Source organism: Mustelus asterias, chromosome 18, assembly GCF_964213995.1.
Source record: "Mustelus asterias chromosome 18, sMusAst1.hap1.1, whole genome shotgun sequence".
In the NCBI taxonomy this organism is placed as follows: Eukaryota; Metazoa; Chordata; class Chondrichthyes; order Carcharhiniformes; family Triakidae; genus Mustelus; species Mustelus asterias.
In genome coordinates, this window is record NC_135818.1 from 28,002,927 (window position 1) to 28,026,145 (window position 23,219).

Consider the following 23,219-nt stretch of genomic DNA (forward strand, 5'->3'; position numbering starts at 1 on the left):
TTGATCAAGGCAGTCGGAGACAGCTGGGATGGGGCCTTGTTCGCAGTGCCAATTGAGCTGGTGAGCGTGCTCACACTCTGGCGATATTGTAAGCATCTGGATGATGGCTGCCACTGTGGATAAAGTTGTGGCTGATGCCCTTGGCTCCCTGGCACATATCATTGGTGCTCACATTGATAAACTGTAAGATATCTGAAAGAAAATGGATGAAGCGGAGGAAAGAATCCTGTTAGTTGAGAGGGCAGTTTCCTTGGTGGAGGATCACCTTCAGTCCTTGGAAATCCTGCTGCATGGCATGACTGACATCTGGTTAATTCAGACAACTGGGGTCAGAGAAGGAACGTCCATGCACCCAGTCTCCTGAGAGGAGCTGAGAATAGCTTCCCAGCTGAATTTGAGAATTGGCTGCCATGCTTTCATAATGTTGATTCGAAGGCTGGGCTTATCATGCTCAAAGAGGCATGCTGTACCTGGTCTTCGAGATCTGGGTTTGGTTATAGGCCCCGATCGTTGGTCTTGTGTTGTCTTGACCTCTATTTGTGGACACAGTTGGACCTCGTCACCTGCTAGGGCCTAGATCTCTCTCTATGGGGCTTCTGGGTGACATTACAATCTCACTTTGGTGAGATATGGACAGATCCTTAATGCTGCTTGACAATCCTGCCAAGGCCTTGGCCTTTTCAAGCTCCGGAGAGGGCTATGTTATCCTGCAGTTCATAATTCATCCAGAACTACTCCCATTGGGATTATAATCCTGATTTTGTGATGTCTTTTATTCTGACAAGGATGTTTAATATATGAGCACTGAGGCCTATGTCGCCTATTATCCTGTTTTCTTTGAAAGCCAGGGATATTTATTTAATTATAATGGGATTCATCCACCAGTATGCTCTGGCAGTGGAATGAGGGAGACCTTAGTTTAAAGTGTGTTACTGTTTACATTCAGTCTTGGTCTTTCCATGTGGTACCATGGAGCAGGGTGGGTAAGGGGGTCTGCCCACTCTGCTTTTGGCCCTGTGTCAAATCCAAACTCCTGGGGTCTAATGTTTGTAATACAGAGATATTTTCTTTGCTTGTGGGCTGATAATGAGTCTCCTTGGTTCTACTGGGGAGGCAGCTGGATTGGTTGTATGGCATAATGGTTGTGAGATATTTATTTGTTTTTTTTTGTATTGTAATCCTGGCATTTATAATGGAGGTTTATATGATGTGGCATCCTTCACTTTAATTATGGATAATATGAGTAGTGCCTTAGGGTGGTGGGCTGGTGGTTTGGTAGAGAGGTGATGTGTATGGCCTTAAGTCCTCAGTGGGTGATGATAAACTCCTTTAGAATTAATAGTGTCACAATTTTCTTTTGTTTTTTGTTGTTAGTTTGGGGTTAATGAATCCATTTTGGTCTCCTGTGAAGGTACAGACAAATCATGTGTCCTGGAAAAGATTGGGTTTTATTGTCATTGATGCCTCTGGCATAGCTGGAGATGGGGAAATATTTACTCGTGCAAACTCAAGCGTGATCGGGAATCATTGGTTGTCTAGCCCTTTTGGGTTAGTTGTCTATATTTTCCGTGGCTGCACAGGTTGTGACGGTGGCTACTTGGAAGTTTGGCTCCTGGAATGTACGTCATTCTGTTGGGAGAAGGGGATTCTCGGCTTCTCCTGAGATATTCTAACTGTGGGTGTCTGGATGACGATGACTCCTGTTGCTAGGGTTTCCTTGATGGGGGGAAAATGGGTTAGCGGGGCCTGAATAACATCTGGAGATGGGGAAAATTTGTTTTGTTTGAAGCCCAGGAGTGGCATTAGTACTCCTGGGCCTGTTAATCCTTGTAACTGTGTCTTTGTTCTATGTTTAACTTGGCTGGGTAGGTTAGGGTGGCCATGATGTGGAGATGCCGGCGTTGGACTGGGGTATACACAGTAAGAAGTCTCACAACTCCAGGTTCAAGTCCAACAAGTTTATTTGGCAGCACAAGCCACTAGCTTTTGGAGCGCTGCTCCTTCATCAGGTGAGTGGGATTTCAATTCACAAACAGGGCATATAAAGACGCAAACTCAATTTATAAAATAATGATTGGAATGCGAGTCTTTACAGGTAATCAAGTCTTAAAGGTACAGACAATGTGAGTGGAGAGAGGGTTAAGCGCAGGTTAAAGAGATGTGTATTATCTCCAGCCAGGACAGTTGGTGAGATTTTGCAAGCCCAGGCAAGTCGTGGGGGTTACAGATAGTGTGACATGAACCCAAGATCCTGGTTGAGGCCGTCCTCATGTATGCGGAACTTGGCTATCAGTCCCTGCTCAGCGACTCTGCGTTGTCGTGTATCGCGAAGGCCACCTTGGACGCTTACCCTTCATAACACACGACAACGCACAGTCGCTGAACAGAGACTGATAGCCAAGTTCCGCACACATGAGGACGGCCTCAACCGGGATCTTGGGTTCATGTCACACTATCTGTAACCCCCACGACTTGCCTGGGCTTGCAAAATCTCACTAACTGTCCTGGCTGGAGACAATACACATCTCTTTAACCTGTCTCAATGCTCTCTCCACTCACAATGTTTGTACCTTTCAGACTTGATTACCTGTAAAGACTCGCATTCCAACCATTATTTTGTAAATTGAGTTTGTGTCTTTATATGCCCTGTTTGTGAACAGAACTCCCACTTACCTGATGAAGGAGCAGACCTCTGAAAGCTAGTGGCTTTTGCTACCAAATAAGCCTGTTGGACCTGGTGTTGTGAGACTTCTTACTAGGTTAGGGTGGTACAGTGGTTAGCACTGCTGCCTCACATCGCCAGGGACCCGGGTTCGATTCCTGGCTCGGGTCACTGCCTGTACGGAGTCTGCATGTCCTCCCCATGTCTGCGTGGGTTTCCTCCGGGTGTTCCGGTTGCCTCCTACTGTCCGAAAGACATGCTGATTAGGTGCATTGGCCATGATAAATTCTCCCTCAGTTTACCCGAACAAGCATCGGAATGTGGCGGCTAGGGGATTTTCACAGTAGCTTCATTGCATTGTTAATGTAAGCCTTCTTGTGACTAATAAATAAACTTTAAACTTTAGCTACTTTGATTATCCATTCCTGGACCCTGCGGAGAATATACTAGATGGTGAAGTAGGCTGTCCTTCCCTGAGAAGGTCCTTTCTGGGGACGTCTGGACAACTCTCCTTGAGATTTAGGTTCCCCTGGGGGCTAGTATCCTGTTGTTTGGTTCCTGAGTGTGAACCCAAATACTGGAGATCTACATTTTCTGAGTTTTTCCTATGAGATTATGTGCCACGTTCCTGGTATCCTGCACATGAGAATGTACACTGTCAAACCATATCTTGTGTCTATCGGTCTCATCCAGGTGTTCCTTTGTCTCGGAGGTTTCCTTTCATTATCTGGGTTAGTGGGCTGCTGATGTAGACTCCAATTTATTATATTTGATCCTACAGGGTTTCCATCAGCTTGGCAGGAGGGGATGGATTGTTTCTTTTCACAAGATATCATGTCTGTGGATGTCTTGACGACTCCTCTTCTTCCACCTGGTGGGGCCTCCTTGTTGGAAAATGGGTAAACTTTTCTGGCTGATGGTGGGACTGGAGAAGAGTGAGGCTTGTTTTGTTGCGAACCCAAGTGTGCTGCAAATCCTTTATTTTAGGTTCAGCCTCCCTAATGGAAGGTATCCTGTTCTTCGTGGGGTCCAAAGAGAAGTTTGAATACCTGGGCTCTGTTTTATCTGCACTCTTCCTGTGAGGGTATATAGCTCTGCTCCTCTTATCCTGCTTGTGAGAGTGTACACTGTAATCTCTTGGGTTTGGGATTATATCCTGATGTTCTCCTATTTCAGTGGTATCGCTTCATTGTTTGGAGTTTTGGGGCACCGTTTTAGGCTCTGGTTTAATCTGACCCTATAGAGGCTCCCTTATACTATGTAGCTCAGTCCTTGTTATCCAGTGGGTGTGCACCATAGCTTTATCTTGATATCCTGATATTCCCCACTCTGTGTAACGTTCTTTCATTATCTTTATGATTACAACAAGTTATAATATTCCAAACCATTTATAATATTTGCCAGTCTTTTCTATATGTATATGTGGAAAAAATATTATACTGTACTAATCCTTGTGTTTATAAAAATTGAGAAAAATCTTAAAATACCACAATGAACCATGTTAAGTAAGATGACCAAAAGCTTGATCATTGATGGGTTTTAAGGAGTGCTTTAAAGGTGAAAGGGAGGTAGAGAAGCAGCTTTAATGTAAGGAGCTCTAGCTAAGGTAAATGCATGGGGTAATGGGGATCGGGCCTGGGTGGATTGTGGTCATTGCAAACTCGGGCTGAATGGCCTCCTTCTGCACTGTAGGATTCTATGTACCAGGGGTATTTCTAGAGCTTGGGGCATAGGCAGCTGAAGGCATAGCCCTCAATGATGAAGTGATTTTAAAATTAAGAATGCACAAGAGGCTAGAATTAGAGGAACACGCATTATCTCTGAAGCTTTTGGGGCTGGAGGTGATTGCAGAGGCATAGAGGGGTGAATTCATGGAGAAATTTAAAAACAAGGATCAGCATTTTAGAATTGAGATGTGACTTGACCTGGAGTCAATGTAGTTCAGTGGGTCAGAGCAGCAAGAAAAACAATTTCAGGTGATTCTATGGATATGATTAGATAGATAAAAATGGAACCAGGTGAGAACAGACCCACCTAGCGTGACAACAGTGGCGAGGTGTTGAAGGAGGATGGTGTGGTCACTGTCAAAGGCTGCAGACAAGTCGAGAAAGGAAAGTTCATCATTATCCCAATCACAGAATATAATTGTAATTTTGATAAGTGCCATTTTGGTACTGTAGAAGGGCAGAAACCTGATTGGCAGGACTCAAACATGAGTTCTGGAAAAGATGAGAACATATTTAGAACATGTTCAGGGACTTTGGAGAGGAAAGGAGTGGTGGGATGAGATGAGACAGAAGTTTTTAAGAATAGCATTTTCAAGGGTTGGTTTTTGAGGTGAGGGGTAATGATGGCAGATTTAAAGGAGAGAGGGATGAGCACTTGGGGGGAAAAAAAAGAGAACCATTTACAGTGATAGTTAACATGGGGACCAGGAGGAAAGTTGGGTGATCAGTTTCACGGGAGTAGGAACAAGATGAGCGCAGAGGAGGACATAAGGGAAAATAAGAGAGAAGTTAGAGAAGGAGGTTGATTCAAGGTATTACACAAATATGGCCAGGTTGTCTAGTGAAACAGATGTGGAGATGCTGGTGTTGGACTGGGGTAAGTACAGTACGAGTGAAACAGAGACAGATTGTCTTGATCTTGGTGATAAAGAAGCCCACGAGCTGTTTGAACTTAGTGTTGGGGAGGATGGTGGAGGGGACAGGGAGAGGGATTTATGAAGACAGTTTGCAGTGGAGAAAAGCTACGAGTTATCTTTGCATTCTAAGATGATCCTGGGACAGTGAACAGTTTTAGCAGACAAGCAGGATCTGATGGGGTTTTAAGTGGTTCAGCCAAATCTGCCAGCGGATGGCTAAACTGGTTGTCTGCTGTATTATTTCTAATCTGTGACCTTGAACTGAAGAGAGCAAGGATTATTAGAACATGCAACACCTTACTACATGTGGCTATTGAGTCAGAAAGTAACAATTTAAATTTGATTGGATAACTATTTGAAAGGAAAAATATAAAAGCATGCAAGGAAAGTGGGGAATTAATTTAGAACCAATAGCTGCAGTTGAAGAGTGAGCACAAATACATTGGGCTGCATTCAGGACCCATTTTCTACGCTGTGATTTTTGTTCCATTACTTGTGGAGTTGTAAACCAGTTCATAGCATGTGCAAGGCAATTTTCACATGTTGTGACAATCCTATCTCTGTGAAAAAGAGGCACACAACAGAAGATAGATGTTTAGTGGTAAGCATACTGCTTGTATCGTATCCTGCACCAAATTCTGCTCACCTATCACACTTGTTCATACTGGCTGACATTGAATCCTCATCCTCTAACTCTTCAAATTTCAAACATTGATTCTCTTGTTAAAATCCCTTCATAGCTTCTTTGATCAAACGTTCAGTGACCCCTCTTAATATCTCCTGCTGTAGCTCAGCATCCATTTTGTCTCTTTTTCTGTGAAACAGCTTGTATTATTATTTCTGGACATTGATGCAATTCAGTGCAACTTGATTAATCATTCATCATGTTCATCTTCTATTTCTTTATGTCCATGAAGATGTGCAAATTGTAATTACTTGGCAACTTTGCAATATTAGATATAATTGGCCAATACGTTTTATTGTGTTTAGTAGCAGGTGGCAAATGCGCTTGTGTTGTTTTGTAAGTGTGGCTATAGCTATTGAGATTTAATTTTTCACTTGTCTTGCAGTTGAAAAAGATTGGAGGTGGAGGCTTTGGAGAAATCTATGAAGCTGTAGACTTTCTGACCCAGGAAAATGTTGCTCTCAAAGTGGAGTCAGCCCAGCAACCAAAACAGGTTCTCAAAATGGAAGTTGCTGTTTTGAAGAAACTGCAAGGTAAGTTAAGTTGTACATGTTGGGTTTGTCTCTGTGTTGGGTCAGTTATAATATCTCTCAACCACCAATTAGCATAGAAGTGTAGAAATTTTACACTGTAATACTGATAAAGAACTATCTAGCCTAATCCCACTTTCCAGCTCTTGGTCTGTAGCATTCTGGAAAATTGCATATCAAAGTACTTGCTCAGTATGATGATGGCTTCTACGACTACCATCCTTTCAGGCAGAGGGTTGCAGACTCCCACCATCCTCTGGGTGGAAAAGAATTACTCAAGTTCCCTTGAATTCTTCTGAAAATTACTTTAAATATTTATTTCTTTGCTAATGGAAATAGGGCTTTCCTTTCCATTCTATTCTCATAATTTCATACACCTGAAAACAACGCCAACCTATCCGATATTTGCTCTTGGCTAAAATTCGACATTACTGGCAATATCTTCATATATCTCCTGGTCTGGTGCATCGCATCCTCCTCGGAATGTGATCAAAACTATACATGTGGCCTAGCTAGTGTTTTGACAAATAAAGGAAAGTATCCTGTATGCCTTCTTATAGAACATAGAAAGCCACAGCACAAACAGGCCCTTCGGCCCACAAGTTGCGCCGATCACATCCCCACCTCTAGGCCTATCTATAGCCCTCAATCCCATTAAATCCCATGTACTCATCCAGAAGTCTCTTAAAAGACCCCAACGAGTTTGCCTCCACCACCACCGACGTCAGCCGATTCCACTCACCCACCACCCTCTGAGTGAAAAACTTACCCCTGACATCTCCTCTGTACCTACCCCCCAGCACCTTAAACCTGTGTCCTCTCGTAGCAACCATTTCAGCCCTTGGAAATAGCCTCTGAGAGTCTACCCTATCCAGACCTCTCAACATCTTGTAAACCTCTATCAGGTCACCTCTCATCCTTCGTCTCTCCAGGGAGAAGAGACCAAGCTCCCTCAACCTATCCTCATAAGGCATGCCCCCCAATCCAGGCAACATCCTTGTAAATCTCCTCTGCACCCTTTCAATGGCTTCAACATCTTTCCTGTAATGAGGTGACCAGAACTGCGCGCAGTACTCCAAGTGGGGTCTAACCAGGGTCCTATAAAGCTGCAGCATTATCTCCCGACTCCTAAACTCAATCCCTCGATTAATGAAGGCCAGTACGCCGTACGCCTTCTTGACCGCATCCTCCACCTGCGAGGCCGATTTAAGAGTCCTATGGACCCGGACTCCAAGGTCCTTCTGATCCTCTACACTGCTAAGAATGGTACCCTTCATATTATACTGCTGCTTCATCCCATTGGATCTGCCAAAATGGATCACCACACACTTATCCGGGTTGAAGTCCATCTGCCACTTCTCCGCCCAGTCTTGCATTCTATCTATGTCTCGCTGCAACTTCTGACATCCCTCCAAACTATCCACAACACCACCTACCTTGGTGTCGTCAGCAAACTTACCAACCCATCCCTCCACTTCCTCATCCAGGGGCGGCACGGTAGCACAGTGGTTAGCACTGCTGCTTCACAGCTCCAGGGTCCTGGGTTCGATTCCCGGCTCGGGTCACTGTCTGTGTGGAGTTTGCACATTCTCCTCGTGTCTGCGTGGGTTTCCTCCGGGTGCTCCGGTTTCCTCCCACAGTCCAAAGATGTGCGGGTTAGGTTGATTGGCCATGTTAAATTGCCCCTTAGTGTCCTGGGATGCGTAGGTTAGAGGGATTAGCGGGTAAAATATGTAGGGGTAGGGCCTGGGTGGGATTGTGGTCGGTGCAGACTCGATGGGCCGAATGGCCTCCTTCTGCACTGTAGGGTTTCTATGATTTCTATGATTTCTATGATTTATGAAAATGACAAACAGCAAGGGTCCCAGAACAGATCCCTGGGGCACTCCACTGGTCACTGACCTCCATGCAGAGAAAGACCCCTCCACAGCCACTCTCTGCCTTCTGCAGGCAAGCCAGTTCTGGATCCACAAGGCAACAGCCCCTTGGATCCCATGCCCTCTCACTTTCTCAAGAAGTCTTGCATGGGGGACCTTATCGAACGCCTTGCTGAAGTCCATATAGACCACATCCACCGCTCTTCCTTCGTCAATGTGTTTGGTCACATTTTCAAAGAACTCAACCAGGCTCGTAAGGCACGACCTGCCCTTGACAAAGCCGTGCTGACTACTTTTGATCATACTAAACTTCTCTAGATGATCATAAATCCTGTCTCTCAGGATCCTCTCCATCAACTTACCAACCACTGAGGTTAGACTCACCGGTCGGTAATTTCCCGGGCTGTCCCTGTTCCCTTTCTTGAATATAGGGACCACATCTGCAATCCTCCAATCCTCCGGAACCTCTCCCGTCTCCATCGACGATGCAAAGATCATCGCCAAAGGCTCCGCAATCTCCTCCCTCGCCTCCCACAGTAACCTGGGGTACATCCCATCCGGTCCCGGCGACTTACCAACCTTGATGCCATTCAATAGTTCCAACACATCCTCTTTCTTTATGTCCACATGCTCGATCCTTTCTGTCCACCGCAAACCAGCAGTACAACCACCCAGATCCCTTTCCACCGTGAATACCGAGGTAAAGTATTCATTAAGCACCTCCGCCATTTCTAACGGTTCCGCACAAACTTTTCTCCCTTCACCTTTTAAGGGTCCTATGCCTTCACATCTCATCCTTTTACTCTTGACATATTTGTAGAAAGCCTTGGGATTCTCCTTAATCTTACCCGCCAAGGCCTTCTCATGACCCCTTCTCGCTCTCCTAATTTCCTTCTTAAGCTCCTTCCTACATCCCGTATACTCCTCTAAATCCTTAACACCTCCTAGCTCTCTGAACCTTCTGTACGCCTCTCTTTTCTTATTCACCAGGTTCATCACAACCTTCGTGCACCACGGTTCCCGTACCCTACCAACACCCCCCTGTCTCATCGGAACGTTGTCATGCAGAGCTCCAGACAAACATTCCTTGAAAATCCTCCACTTTCCTTCGGTACTTTTCCCCAAGAATGCCTCCTTCCAATTTACCCGTCTAATTTCCTCCCTGATGACACTGTATTTCCCTTTACTCCAGAGAAACACTTTCCTAGCCTGCCTGATCCTATCTCTTTCCAATGCTATCGTGAAGGAGATAGAATTATGATCGCTATCCCCAAGATGCTCACCCACCGAGAGATCCTCCACCTGTCCAGGTTCATTAGCCAGCACCAGATCAAGAACAGCCTCTCCTCTAGTAGGCTTATCCACATACTGTGTCAGGAAACTCTCCTGGACACACCTAACAAACTCCTCTCCATCCAAACCCCTAGCCCTAGGGATATTCCAATCTATGTTTGGGAAATTAAAATCTCCCATCATGACAACTCTGTTATTCCTACATCTCTCCAGGATCTGTTTCCCCATCTGCTCCTCAACATCTCTGTTACTATTGGGCGGCCTATAGAAAACACCGAGCAACGTTACCGACCCCTTCCTGTTCCTAACCTCCACCCACAGAGACTCCGTAGTCAATCCCTCCACGGCGTCCACCTTCTCTACAGCCGTGACACTATCCCTGATCAACAGTGCCACTCCCCCCCCCTCTCTTGCCTCCCTCCCTGTCCTTCCTGAAACATCTAAAACCCGGCACCTGAAGCACCCAGTCCTGTCCCTGAGACATCCAAGTCTCCGTAATGGCCACCACATCACAATTCGAAGCAGCAATCCACGCTCTAAGCTCATCCACTTTATTCACTACACTCCTGGCATCTTAGTCATCTTACCTACCTGTCCTCCTAGCTTCAAGGATCTGTGGATGTGCACTCCAACATTGTACTGTTCCTCTATACTTCTCACTATTCTACTATTTATTGTGTATTTCCTTGACCTGTTTGCCTTCCCCAAATGAATGACCTCGCGCTTTCCTGAGTAGATTTCCATTTGCCACTTTTCTGTTCAGCTGACTGTTCCATTGACATCGTTGTGCAATCTACAGCGTTCTTCCACATGATCAATTTTTACATTGTCTACAAACTTCTTAATTATTCATCCTGCATTTAAGTCCAAATCATTAATCTGCACCATGAACAGCAAAGGACCTGATACTGAGTCCTGCAGACCCCCAAACTCCAGAACCTTATGGAAGCAGCCTTTCAAAGATGTGCGAGTTAGGTTGATTGGCCATGCTAAATTGACCCTTAGTGTCAGGGGGATTAGCAGGGTAAGTATGTAGGGTTATGGGGTAGGGCTTGGGTGGGATTCTTGTCAGTGAAGGTTTGATGGGCCAAATGGCCTCCTTCTGAACTGTGGGGATTCTATGAACCAGTCACACAAGTACCCTTTTGTCACTAAGCCAATTTTATATCCAACTTGCCCTTGAATCCCATTGGATTTTGCTTTTCTGACCAATCTACCATGTAAAACCTTGTCAAAAGCCTTGCTAAAAATTATTTAGATTATATCAAGCCCACTATCAACATTACCTGTTGCCTCCTCCAAAATTATAGTCAAGTCAATGAGACATGACCTTTTAACTCCCTCTGAGAAACTTCTACAATAATTTGCCCACCATCGAGATTAGGCTAATTGGTCAGTCTACACCTTCCTTTTTAAATGATGGTACTATGTTGGCTGTCCTCCAGCCTCCACCGAAAGCCAGTGAATATTGGAAAATTATGGTGAGAGTGTCTGCTATATCTTCTCTTAGCAATCTGGGTTACATTTCACTCGGGTCTGATGACTTACATGCTTCTAAATATGCTAAACCCCTTAATACTTCCTCTGTCACTATGTTTACACCATCCAACTTTTCACACTCTTCTCCCTAACTAGAATGTCTGCATCCCACACACAAATTACCTTTTTGGTTTCCAGTTGTTCCTCCTTTCCATAGTTATTCTATTGTTGTTTATGTATTTATTTGATTTGATTTATTATTGTATTAACATACAATGAAAAGTATTGTTTCTTGCGCGCTATACAGACAAAACATACCGTTCATAGAGAAGGAAACGAGAGAGTGCAGGATGTAGTGTTACACTCATAGCTAGGGTGCAGAGAAAGATCAACTTAATGCAAGGTAAGTCCATTCAAAAGTCTGACAGCAGCAGGGAAGAAGCTGTTCTTGAGTTGGTTGGAACGTGACCTCACACTTTTGCATCATTTTCCTGAAGGAAGAAGGTGGAAGAGAGAATGTCCAGGGTGAATGGGGTCCTTAATTATGTTGCTGCTTTGCCGAGGCAGCGGGAAGTGTAGACAGAGTTAATGGATGGGAGGTTGGTTTGCGTGATTGGGCTACATTCACGCCCTTTTGTAGTTCCTTGCGGTCTTGGGCCTAGCAGGAGCCATACCAAGCTGTGATAAGACCAGAAAGAATGCTTTCTATGATGCATCAGTAAAAGTTGGTGAGAGTTTATAAAACATCTTTGGGTTTTTCTTGATTTTCTCTGATACTATTTTGCTATCTTGGGAGTATCTTTTCCAATAACACTATGCTGGATGATGAAGTCAACCTTCATTACCCATTCAGGCAATTTCACTATCTGAGCGCAAGTGGGTTTCTGGGATGTTGGTCAGTGTTTCAGTTGTACAAAGTCTCCCACTGCTTTGACGCTGTTTTACCGTCAAGCATTTTCCTGCTTTTATTAAATCACATCTCAGCTGAGTAAAATTGGCCTTTCCCCAATTTAAAACTTTGCTCTTCCTCTTTCTTTATCCTTTTCCAGAACTACTCTAAATCAAACTGAATTATGATCACCACCACCAAAATGCTGTCCCATTGATACCACATTCACCTGTCCAGCTTCAGACACAGGGTTGTGCAGTTAAATTATTGGCCTGGATCCTGTAATCCTGATAGCAGTGTTGAGATGTTTACTGTTATTGAGGACTGCAACTGCATCACAACTTCCCGGAACCTGTTTGCGTTCAGATAGGGAAGTTGCCTGAATGAGCTGTAGGTATTTACAATGGTTTAACTAGGGCTGCTCCTAGCACGTGTAGAGCCTGCTCAGAAGCACAACCCTTTAGAGTCTGAACCACAACAGAGTCTGAAAACACTCCCACACCCGTCGGCTCCTCCTCCTTATCCTTCCAACCCCCAACTTCAGTGATACAGTCCTATCAATGTCAGAGAAGAGCTGGGGTGGAGGGAACGGTGTGGGTGTATGAGCTAGACGAGAGTGATGTTGGGGGTGGTGAGGTGAGGGGGGGAGCAACAATTAACATTAAATCAGATAAAAGATTGACCATTATTAAAAACCACTGACTAATATTCTGCAGATGCGCTATTAATTCAGAGACTGTCATTCAACTGAAAATAAATAGATCTCTCGAGGGGCATGATGCCAGAGGGGCATGGCTTTGTTCGGAATGCGCAATGCTGCTCGGACTCCCCAGTCACCTCATCAATGGATCAACAGTATAACTGGGAGAATAAGTTCTTGCTGCAGCTTACAACTAAGGAAAGGTCATAGTTTATCCACTGACTGCAAAATCTGGCATTATGACTTAGGAATTACATTTGTGTAGTTTGCCAAGTTTAATATTTGAATAAATGTTGCGTATTTCCTGTATATCGCTGAAAAGGGAGATCTGTTCCCAAAACTTTTCATCTTGCAGTCATCAGGATAAACACAAGAATGCCAAATTTCAAACAATCACAAGCATTGCTAGGGAGAAAGGAACAGGGTAATAGAGGCTAACCAAGCTCCTAAATAATACACAATATAATAAAGGCACAAGATTTGAACATATTCCTTTTGTTTGCCTGTATGGTGTTGGGTAACAAGCGTTATTGCACTTCAACACATATATATTGGATGTTGGAAAATGGAGAAAGTTGCTTGTAATTTGGCTATAGGCTTGGCCATAAGTTAATTTGCTTATGCCTGGGTATAATAAAATAAGAACAAAGAACAAAGAACAATACAGCACAGGAACAGGCCCTTCGGCCTTCCAAGCCCGTGCCGCTCTCTGGTCCAAACTAGACCATTGTTTTGTATCCCTCCATTCCCACTCCGTTCATATGGCTATCTAGATATGTCTTAAACGTTCCCAGTGTGTCCGCCTCCACCACCTTGCCTGGCAGCGCATTCCAGGCCCCCACCACCCTCTGTGTAAAATATGTCCTTCTGATATCCATGTTAAACTTCCCCCCCTTCACCTTGAACCTATGACCCCTCGTGAACGTCACCACCGACCTGGGGAAAAGCTTCCCACCGTTCACCCTATCTGTGCCTTTCATAATTTTATACACCTCTATTAAGTCTCCCCTCATCCTCCGTCTTTCCAGGGAGAACAACCCCAGTTTCCCCAATCTCTCCTCATAACTATGCCCCTCCATACCAGGCAACATCCTGGTAAACCTCCTCTGTACTCTCTCCAAAGCCTCCACGTCCTTCTGGTAGTGTGGCGACCAGAGCTGGACGCAGTATTCCAAATGCGGCCGAACCAACGTTCTATACATCTGCAACATCAGATCCCAACTTTTATACTCTATGCCCCGTCCTATAAAGGCAAGCATGCCATATGCCTCCTTCACCACCTTCTCCACCTGTGACGTCACCTTCAAGGATCTGTGGACTTGCACACCCAGGTCCCTCTGCGTATCTACACCCTTTATGGTTCTGCCATTTATCGTATAGCTCCTCCCTACATTATTTCTACCAAAATGCATCACTTCGCATTTATCAGGATTGAACTCCATCTGCCATTTCTTTGCCCAAATTTCCAGCCTATCTATATCCTTCTGTAGCTTCTGACAATGCTCCTCACTATCTGCAAATCCTGCCAATTTTGTGTCATCCGCAAACTTACTGATCACCCCAGTTACACCTTCTTCCAGATCGTTTATATAAATCACAAACAGCAGAGGTCCCAATACAGAGCCCTGCAGAACACCGCTAGTCACAGGCCTCCAGCCGGAAAAAGACCCTTCCACTACCACCCTCTGTCTTCTGTGATCAAGCCAGTTCTCCACCCATCTAGCCGCCACCCCCTTTATCCCATGAGATCCAACCTTTTTCACCAGCCTACCATGAGGGACTAGTGGTATGTCACTGGGCCAGTAATCCAGAAGCCTGGCCTAAACCAGGGGCAGAAATTCAATTAATAAATCTGGAATTGAAAGCTAATCTCAGTAATGCTGACTGTCATCTAGCATAAGTGGTCGTAAAAACCCACCTGGTTCATGAACCCCATGGAAAAACATTTTATAAAATGTGGATCCTGAGTTCAAATCCTATGGCAACTGGCGAGTTTAAATTCAGTTAGTTTAAAATTTTTTAAAGGATGTACAAAATAAAGCTCTCTCAAGTAATTAACCTCTAATATACAGCAGAGCAGACTGTTGCCTACGGGCACTCATAAGCTTTCAAGATTGCACGCCAACATTCTTTAAATTCAACTCCCTTTCTGACCCATAGAACTGATTGACTTAATTCTTGAACTGAATGTAATTTAAATTTATTTTTAAAGCCAGACAAGTGTAAGATCAGAATTATAAATCTGGTACACTGACTGAAATTGTGTTGTTTCATAGAGTATGTAATTCTATAGTGATATGTGCTAATTTTTTTTTATTGAAGTAATTGTTCTTGTCAAAATTGTTAACAAACTCGGGGTCTGTACTTGTTGGCGTATTTTTAAAAAAATATTGGTAAGTAACTTGCGCTGAAAGCATTGCAGCCTAGAAATCTAAATAGACTGTTTGATTCAGCTTTGGAAATATTCATCAAGAGATTTCTTCTTTGCTTAGAAGAGCTTGAATTTGCTTTTAAATGACGATTTCATATTGTATTCTTCAGTCCACATCTCAATGAGACTAGCGAGTGCATTGAAACTATGAAGTCAGAGATCTTCAATTAGACTTTTTTTTGAGTAGGATATGGATTAACATGGCAAGGTTGTATTAACAGCCAAAATGTAAAACCCAAGGCCACTTCGGGATGGCATCCAGATTCAGCCAGAGTATGAGAATGGGGTCTTGTGTAGGCCAGACCAGGTATGGGGGTGAGGATTTTGAGGGGGGAGGGTGTTCCTTTCCCTGAAAGGCATTAATGAACCAGACAGCTTTCATAGTTATTTTACCTTGGTGCCAAGATGGGATTTGAACTCCAACCTCTGGGTTACCAGCTAAATATCATAACCATTCTTCTACCGTACCTTACTATCTCTCTCTTCTGGTATGCAGCCATCTTATCTATCTGCAAGAATAACTCAAGCCTAACTGCCAACTGGGAACTAGTTAGGAGGGGTTTGTGATGCCATGAACTGAGATTGAAGCATGAATTCACCCTCGAATCCTGTTTGTGGTGTTCCATTGTAAAAGGTAGAAGGATCTTGTATGGAATGCTTAAATAATAAACACTGTAAAGATGCTAATCTTTCTCTATGTGGGGACCCATTGTACTGCCATTAGGATGTGAAATAAAAAGACCTCCATTTTTGAAAAGCACTTGCATGCATTACTAGGCTGAAATTTCCACTATTGTCCTTTGTCTTGTGACAACATTATACAAAATACATGAATACAATTGTCTATAATGTTCTAGTATCCCCAGATGGTAATCCCAGATGAAGGAAGATAAATCAGGCTTGCTCATAATTTCGGGCTCCAATAATTGGCAGTAAACAATGATTAATCAAAGCCATAATTATCTCTGCCCAAACCTTGCTTTTTGCAACAACAAAAGTATTTATTGACTAGAATAACATGAAACCATAGTTCAGGGTAAAGCAAAGTGAACATTTGATTGCTGCCAATGTTTGTAGTAAAATATATACTAAATATGTTTTTAAAAGGCAGTAATAGCATGGTAAGTGCCAAATAAGGTTACATTGAGGATATATATTATGTTGAGCACAATCTTTAGCCAACTGGCAACCAATCAATATGCAGCGGAACAAGTGCTATGAGGCTTTAAATTTAAAAAATGATCAAGCAGTTTCAAAACTTTCTTTTAATATATATGTTGGTGACACTTGAATGAAATGTTAGAAGGAATAAAAATCAGACAATATTCTTATGCTGTGGTTTGCAAAGGAAGTTTGTAACTGACCCAGATGGACCATAGATTTAAATCATGGAGGCAGCTGTTCTACCAGGAGAATGATGTGGAGATGCCAGCGTTGGACTGGGGTAAACACAGTAAGAGTTTTAACAACACCAGGTTAAAGTCCAACCGGTTTATTTTGTAGCAAATGCCGTTAGCTTTCGGAGCGCTGCTCCTTCCTCAGATGGGAACCTCATTTAGTTCCCAGTGTGGAACCTGATTTAAGCAGTCTCTGATTTGACAGATATCCACTCCATCTGAGGAAGGAGCAGCGCTCCGAAAGCTAATGGCATTTGATACCAGGAGAATTCCAGGCATTGAAGATTGTCAAATGGTTGTACTGCAGTGTAATCCTGCTCTTCAGTGATTTCACCATTTTCTGGATGAGATCTGCTGCTTTTGCATCTTTACACTCCCATGCATTCCATTCTTTATCAGCATTTGCCATTAGAATCAATTGCAATGAATGAGAGACATTTATTCTGTGCCCTAGACACCCCCATCAACTTATAGCTTCTGACCAGACTTGTCTTGCAGACCATGGAAGTATTTATAGGATGTTCTTTAAATCGTATGTCTTTGGGTGGGTTGGTTGGTTGTGAAAAGAAATGTGATAATCGAATCAAAAAGGAATGGGAGGGGCAATAGCTTAATCTTGAAAGTATGCACATATTAATTTGCTATGATAGATGGACAGATGCAAAGTATATAATTAGTGTGACATGTATGTTGGGAGTTTGGGGTGCGTATTGCGTATTGCCCCTTTTAAGAGTATAGGTCATGTGACCCCAGGAGGGGTTGGTTCCTCCCAGTGTGGAACCTGATTTAAGCAGTCTCTGATTTGACAGTGGGACAGTACACACCTGTAATAGTGTTTCCCAGTGTTTAGGTTTGAGGCCTACTTTGTGGTTCTTGCATAGTGCTTTGCTAAATACATAAATGATACTTAAGTATCTGTTGAATGTGACATGAGGGTGAGAACACAGGAGAATTGGCAGCCCTTCTGAAGATTGAGCAAAGGTTTTGAGATGTCTATCTTCTGTTTTCAAAAAGACGTTAGAAATTCCGGCCCATCAGCAGAGCTCAGTGCATGTTGCACATGAAGTATTTTCTGGCTTTGTACAAGTGTGAACTATTTTCAAATGTGTAAGTGTTGCACTACAGTTGTAAATGTTAATTAAGATTTTAATGTATTGAGAAAAAAATTTGAAACATTCAGCATAGGACTGTCTGCAACCATCAAGAAGATGGTTCACCTTCACCTTCTCAAGCAATCAGAATGTTGGCCGAGCCAGCAATGCCCACGTCCAGTGAAAGAATAAAGAATATATGCTAATCAGCAGAATTTTGAATAAGTGTCTCACCATGTTGTGATGTTGAGCTTGCGGTAAATCTGTTCAAAGTTTTACTGTCTTCCTGTAAGGCTAAACTGGCTTCAGTGTTCTCATAAACATTAAAAATGCTTGAGGTTAATTCCATGCTCAAGCCAATCAGCTACACACTTTCTGACAGATTTCATCACTTTCACTGTAATTTTCACAGGGCTTTCAGGATTCTGCTAAGTTAAAAAATTGATGTTTAACTTCACATTTTTGTTTTTTAAAGGGAACTTTATATACGCACAGTGAGAACAAACAGTTTGCATTACTCTTGCAGATTGCTACCTCAATGTTTATTTGCATGCCGAACTTTTACAATTAGGACTCTTAATACAAATCTTAGAATCCCTGCAATGCAAAGGAGGCCATTCAGCCCATTAAGCCCGCACCAACAACAATCCCACCCAGGCCCTATCTCCGTAACCCCACGTATTTACCCTGCTAATTCCCCTGACAAAGTACATTTTAGCATGGCCAAGCCACCTAACCTGTGCATCTTTGGACTGTGGAAGGAAACCAGAGCACCTGAAGGAAACCCATGGAAACACAGGGAGAACGTGCAAACTCCACACAGTCATCCAAGGCTTGAATTGAACCCAGGTCTCTGGTGCTGTGAGGCAGCAGTGCTAACCACTGTGCCACCGTACTGCCTAAATCTTCATAAATATCCACAAACATTCTGAAAGTTTGCACAAATTTCTCCACGGCCTCTACCAGTGTGAGATGGGATATTTTGTGTGTGACTAAGTTCAATTATTGATTTATCTTCTTGTTGCCGCCCCAATCCTGCCCCCAACCACACATCACTGCCTCTAATGTTGCAGATGACAATCCAGATGAAACCAACTATTTAGTGAAGGCGTGAGTACAAACCTCATTTGTGGGTGGTACTTGGATAAAAAGAGGGAGTTTGTATTTATATTACACCTTTCATGCCTCAGGGCATTCCAAAGTGCTTGACATGAAGTGTGGTCAGTGTTGTAGGAAGCCACGGCTGCCAGTTAGGACACAGCAAAATCCTAAAGACAGCAATAAGGTAAGAACAACAAGATAATATTTTTAATGCTGGTTCAAGGATAAATATGGCCCAAGAAATCTTTTCAAATAGTACTTGAAGTCTTTTGAGTGGTCCTTGAACCCATAATCGCAAAGCAAGCCATTAATTGCAGTTCAATTACTGCAATAGCCCGGATCTTCCAGTCTCCAGATTGTAGGTCATGGGACGTACCCGGCATGATATGCTTCATGACTTCAGGGAAGCCCAAACACACCAACTCCATGGAAATTGCCCAATGGGTAATTCTCTGTGGCCATCAGGAAAATGTCTCTAACTCTGAGTTAGAGGCAAAGACTTCAGACCTCACTGATTCACTGGCCTGTATTGTTGCCCAGGAAATGATGGACAGAAAAAATCCTAATCCAGCTCTTGAGCCACGATACCACAGACACTGCCCCTCCCCTTGCTCGACCACCAACCCAGATCCCTCTCCCCCCCCCCCCCCCCCCAATACCCCCCTCCCTCTGCCCCCCCCATCTCTAATCCGCACCCATCTGTCCATCCCTTATGTGCACCTACATACTCTCTCTTGCACGCAAAAGTACCATCCACTAAACCCTACCCATTCACACACTCTCTCTCACACTCGCTCAGATGCACACCTACCTACTCACTGTATCACCTGAGCCCCCACGCCCCTGCTTGGGCCTACCACCCTGTGCCTGCTGCCCCTGTGTCCCTACTCGCATGCCTTGCTGAACTGCCCCTGTGGCCCTGCCCCTTCACTCCACCTGTCCTCGTGCCCCCTGCCGCTCCGCCCCCCTCATCCCACAACCCTGCCGCCACACCCTCATACTCACTCGCCTGCTCCCTCATTCCCAGGTAATTGGGTAGGTTTCTGCCTAAGCAGTGTCAGATGCATTGACTGGAAATTTTGGACTATAACATTTTACTTAAATTTCTCTACGTTCTAGTGGTGAGTTTATAAATTGTTTTTTAAGAACAACATCTTTGTTTGGAAATTGTGCATGATAGAAAAGGATACTTGTATTATGCCTCTCTCCATGACTGAGGTAATTGGACAAGCTAGTCCTTGGATTCAACCTCTCTAACATGCTTACTGGTAAGAGCGATAGTTTAGTTATAACTATTTTAACTGATAAAAGTTGACAGTTTTTCAGGGCGAGTGATATTCAACATGGGAACCTGGAATATTATTTCCTTATCATATTCCATCTGTTTCAGCATTAAAAACTCCCAAATTAAACATAGCACAAGAAAATGTAGAATAATAGACCTGTTATTTTCTTCCAGTTGTTTTTTTAATCACCTTCACACAGAGCACCAGTTGCGATGGAACATTTCCATTTCTCAACACCTACCCCTCCCATTTTCCAAAAGAAAAATAAATTTTGGTTCTCAGATGAAACCTTTTTTCTTATTCTGCACTTTCTCCAGATAGGGGGAGCCCATTATATAATCTCCACAGTTTGCTGCACTGAGTATTTTGAAATATTTCCCATTAGTTATTGAAATGTTCACTTTTTTCTGTGATGAAATTGATGTACATTTCTGTACTCCTAATTGATGATGCACATTAAAAATTTACCACAGAAGCTGACGTTCAAAAATGTTTGAAATTGATTGTAACTGAGTTATGGTCCACAATATAAATGACGCTACAGAGTATTTTGCACAGCACCAAGGTCAGTGGAACTGCATTAAGCTTCTCACGCAGGCATGGATCATTTAATATGATTACAGTAACAGTGGTAAGCTGACACTTGGGAGGTTGATACAAAGCACAGGGCTATTTTCATGAGGCCATTTATATTAGGGGTTAAATTTCATTTTATTCATGATTTTTTAAGGCACATCTCGTTTGGTAGAGACTCAGTCATTTTACTAGAAATGGTTTTGATGGACGATAGAATGTAGAAGTATAGGGACAAATATGGAGTGAGAAAAGGTGACTGATGCTAGTGTCCAGTGGGACCATTTCATTTCTAAGAAATGCAGAAAGGCATGGAAGCTGGATGTTTTCACCATGTGCTTTGCAAAAAGAATGTTGAGGGTCAGCTAGAAACCAGGACGGCCAACATTGAATTAATCAGCGTGATCTATGTAAAGTAATGTTGAGGGTCATGATGACATTGCAGTGCTGAGCATATGTGTGTCATGTGCCTGATTATCAGTACCCTTGAAAAGTATGTAATGGATTCCAGCTGGAAAAAATATATAAAAGAAGAAAGTTGAACTGCCAAAATAGTGTGTTCCAGGCTATGAAGGGAAAGGGTACTGTAGAAAAGAGAAATTTTGCAGAAAGCAAACATAAAATACAGTTTAATGGATTAGCCTTGTACCACCATTGACTAGACTGATCATGATGATAAGTGACAGATGTGATATTATCATCAACAGTCCTGAAAATATATTGGTTATTTTCTTTCTCCCCTTCAATATAGTGTGTAACTTAAATTTGATAGTTTTGTTGCAAAATCACTTTCCAATGAAAGTTGTTTAATTTCTAATGTACTATTTCCCTTCCTTTTCCCTTTACGGCACTTGGGCGGCACGGTAGCGCAGTGGTTAGCACTGCTGTTTCACAGCTCCAGGGTCCCGGGTTCGATTCCCGGCTCAGGTCACTGTCTGTGTGGAGTTTGCACATTCTCCTCATGTCTGCGTGGGTTTCCTCTGGGTGCTCCGGTTTCCTCCCACAGTCCAAAGATGTGTGGGTTAGGTTGATTGGCCAGGTTAAAAATTGCCCCTTAGAATCCTAAAATGTGTAGGGTAGAGGGATTAGCGGGTAAATATGTGGGGGTAGGGCCTGTGTGGGATTGTGGTTGGTGCAGACTCGATGGGCCGAATGGCCTCCTTCTGCACTGTAGGGTTTCTATGATTACCATTGCACGTTGCTTCTATGCAAGTTGTCATCTAATGCCCTCTTGAATGCCTCAACTGAACCTGCCTCCATCACACTTCCAGGCAGCGCATTCTAGATGTGTGACTCATTGTGTGGAAGTTTTTTCTCATCACATTTGCTTTTTTTGTCAATCATCTGAAATCTGTGCCCTCTCGTTCTTGATTCTTTTGCGGGGGAACAGTTTCTTTCTATTTACTCTGTCCAGCCCCCTTATGATTTTGAACATCTCTATCAAATTTCCTGCTCAGCGTTATTCTCTTCAAGGAGAACAGTCCCAACCTCTCCAATCTATCCTCAAAACTGCACCCCTTTAAGAATTTTACCCCCTTTTCTTGTCTCCATATTCTCCCTCCCAAAATGCATCACCTTGTATTTCTCCGCCTTGAATTTCATCTGCTCCCTCCTGCAATTTGTTTATGTCCTTTTTGAAGTTCTGTATTGTACTTTTCACAATTTACAATACTTCCAAGTTTTGTATCATCTGCGAACTTTGAAACTGTCCCTGCAAACCAAGATCTAGATCATTATTCACTAATATATATCAGGAAAAGCAAGCATCCCAATATTGACCCATGGGATCACCACTACAAACCTTACTCCAGCCTGAAAAATAGCCATTGATCATTACTCTCTGCTTCCAATTATGAACCAATTTTGTACCGCATTGTTACTGTCCCTTTTATTCTCAAGTCTGTTTTGTGTCACTGTATCAAATGCCTTCTGAAAGTCTAAGAACATGACATCAAAAGTATTACCCTCATTGACTCTTCCTGTTACCCCCTCAAAAAAAAACTCCAGCGAATTAGTTAAACACAATTTCCCCTTTAACAAATCATGCAGGCTCTTCCTAAATAAAAATCCATGTTTTTCCATGTGACTTAATTCTATCCTAAATAATTGTTTCTAGAAGCTTGCCCACCGCTGATGTTGAAATGACTGACCTGTAATTGCTGGGGCTATCCTTACAACCTTTTTCGAACAAGGGTGTAACGTCTGCAATTCTCCAGTCATTTGGCACCTCCCCCTGAGTCTAGAGAAGACTGAAAGATTGTGGCCAGCAACCCCGTAATTTCAATTCTCATTTCCTTCAATTTCCTTGGCTGCATCTCATCCAGTCCTGTGCTTTGTCAGCTTTCAGTACTGACAGTCTATCCAGCACTTCCTCCTTATCAACTTTGAACCCTTCTGGGAACAGAATTTCCTCTTCTGTCACCACGTCCTGGGTAGCATCTACCTCCTTGGTAAAGACGGGTGCAAAGTATTAATTTAATACTTCAACCAGGCCCTCTGCCTCCAAATGTAAATCTCCTTTTAGGTCCCTAATTGGCCCTGCTCCTCCTTTTACTGTTTATATGCCTGTACAGGATTCCCC

At 43.3% G+C, this 23,219-nt stretch overlaps 1 protein-coding gene across 4 annotated transcripts in view; it reads left to right on the forward strand.

The window, feature by feature from the left end:
• The window catches only part of LOC144507035 (tau-tubulin kinase 2-like), a 285,213-nt gene that overhangs the window by 108,010 nt on the left and 153,984 nt on the right, over window positions 1–23,219 (forward strand). For all 4 annotated transcript variants that reach the window (XM_078233619.1, XM_078233621.1, XM_078233620.1 and 1 more), the window contains exon 3: window positions 6,377–6,524. In XM_078233619.1, coding sequence (XP_078089745.1) covers window positions 6,377–6,524 — 148 coding nt within the window. The remainder of the gene's footprint in view (window positions 1–6,376; window positions 6,525–23,219) is intronic.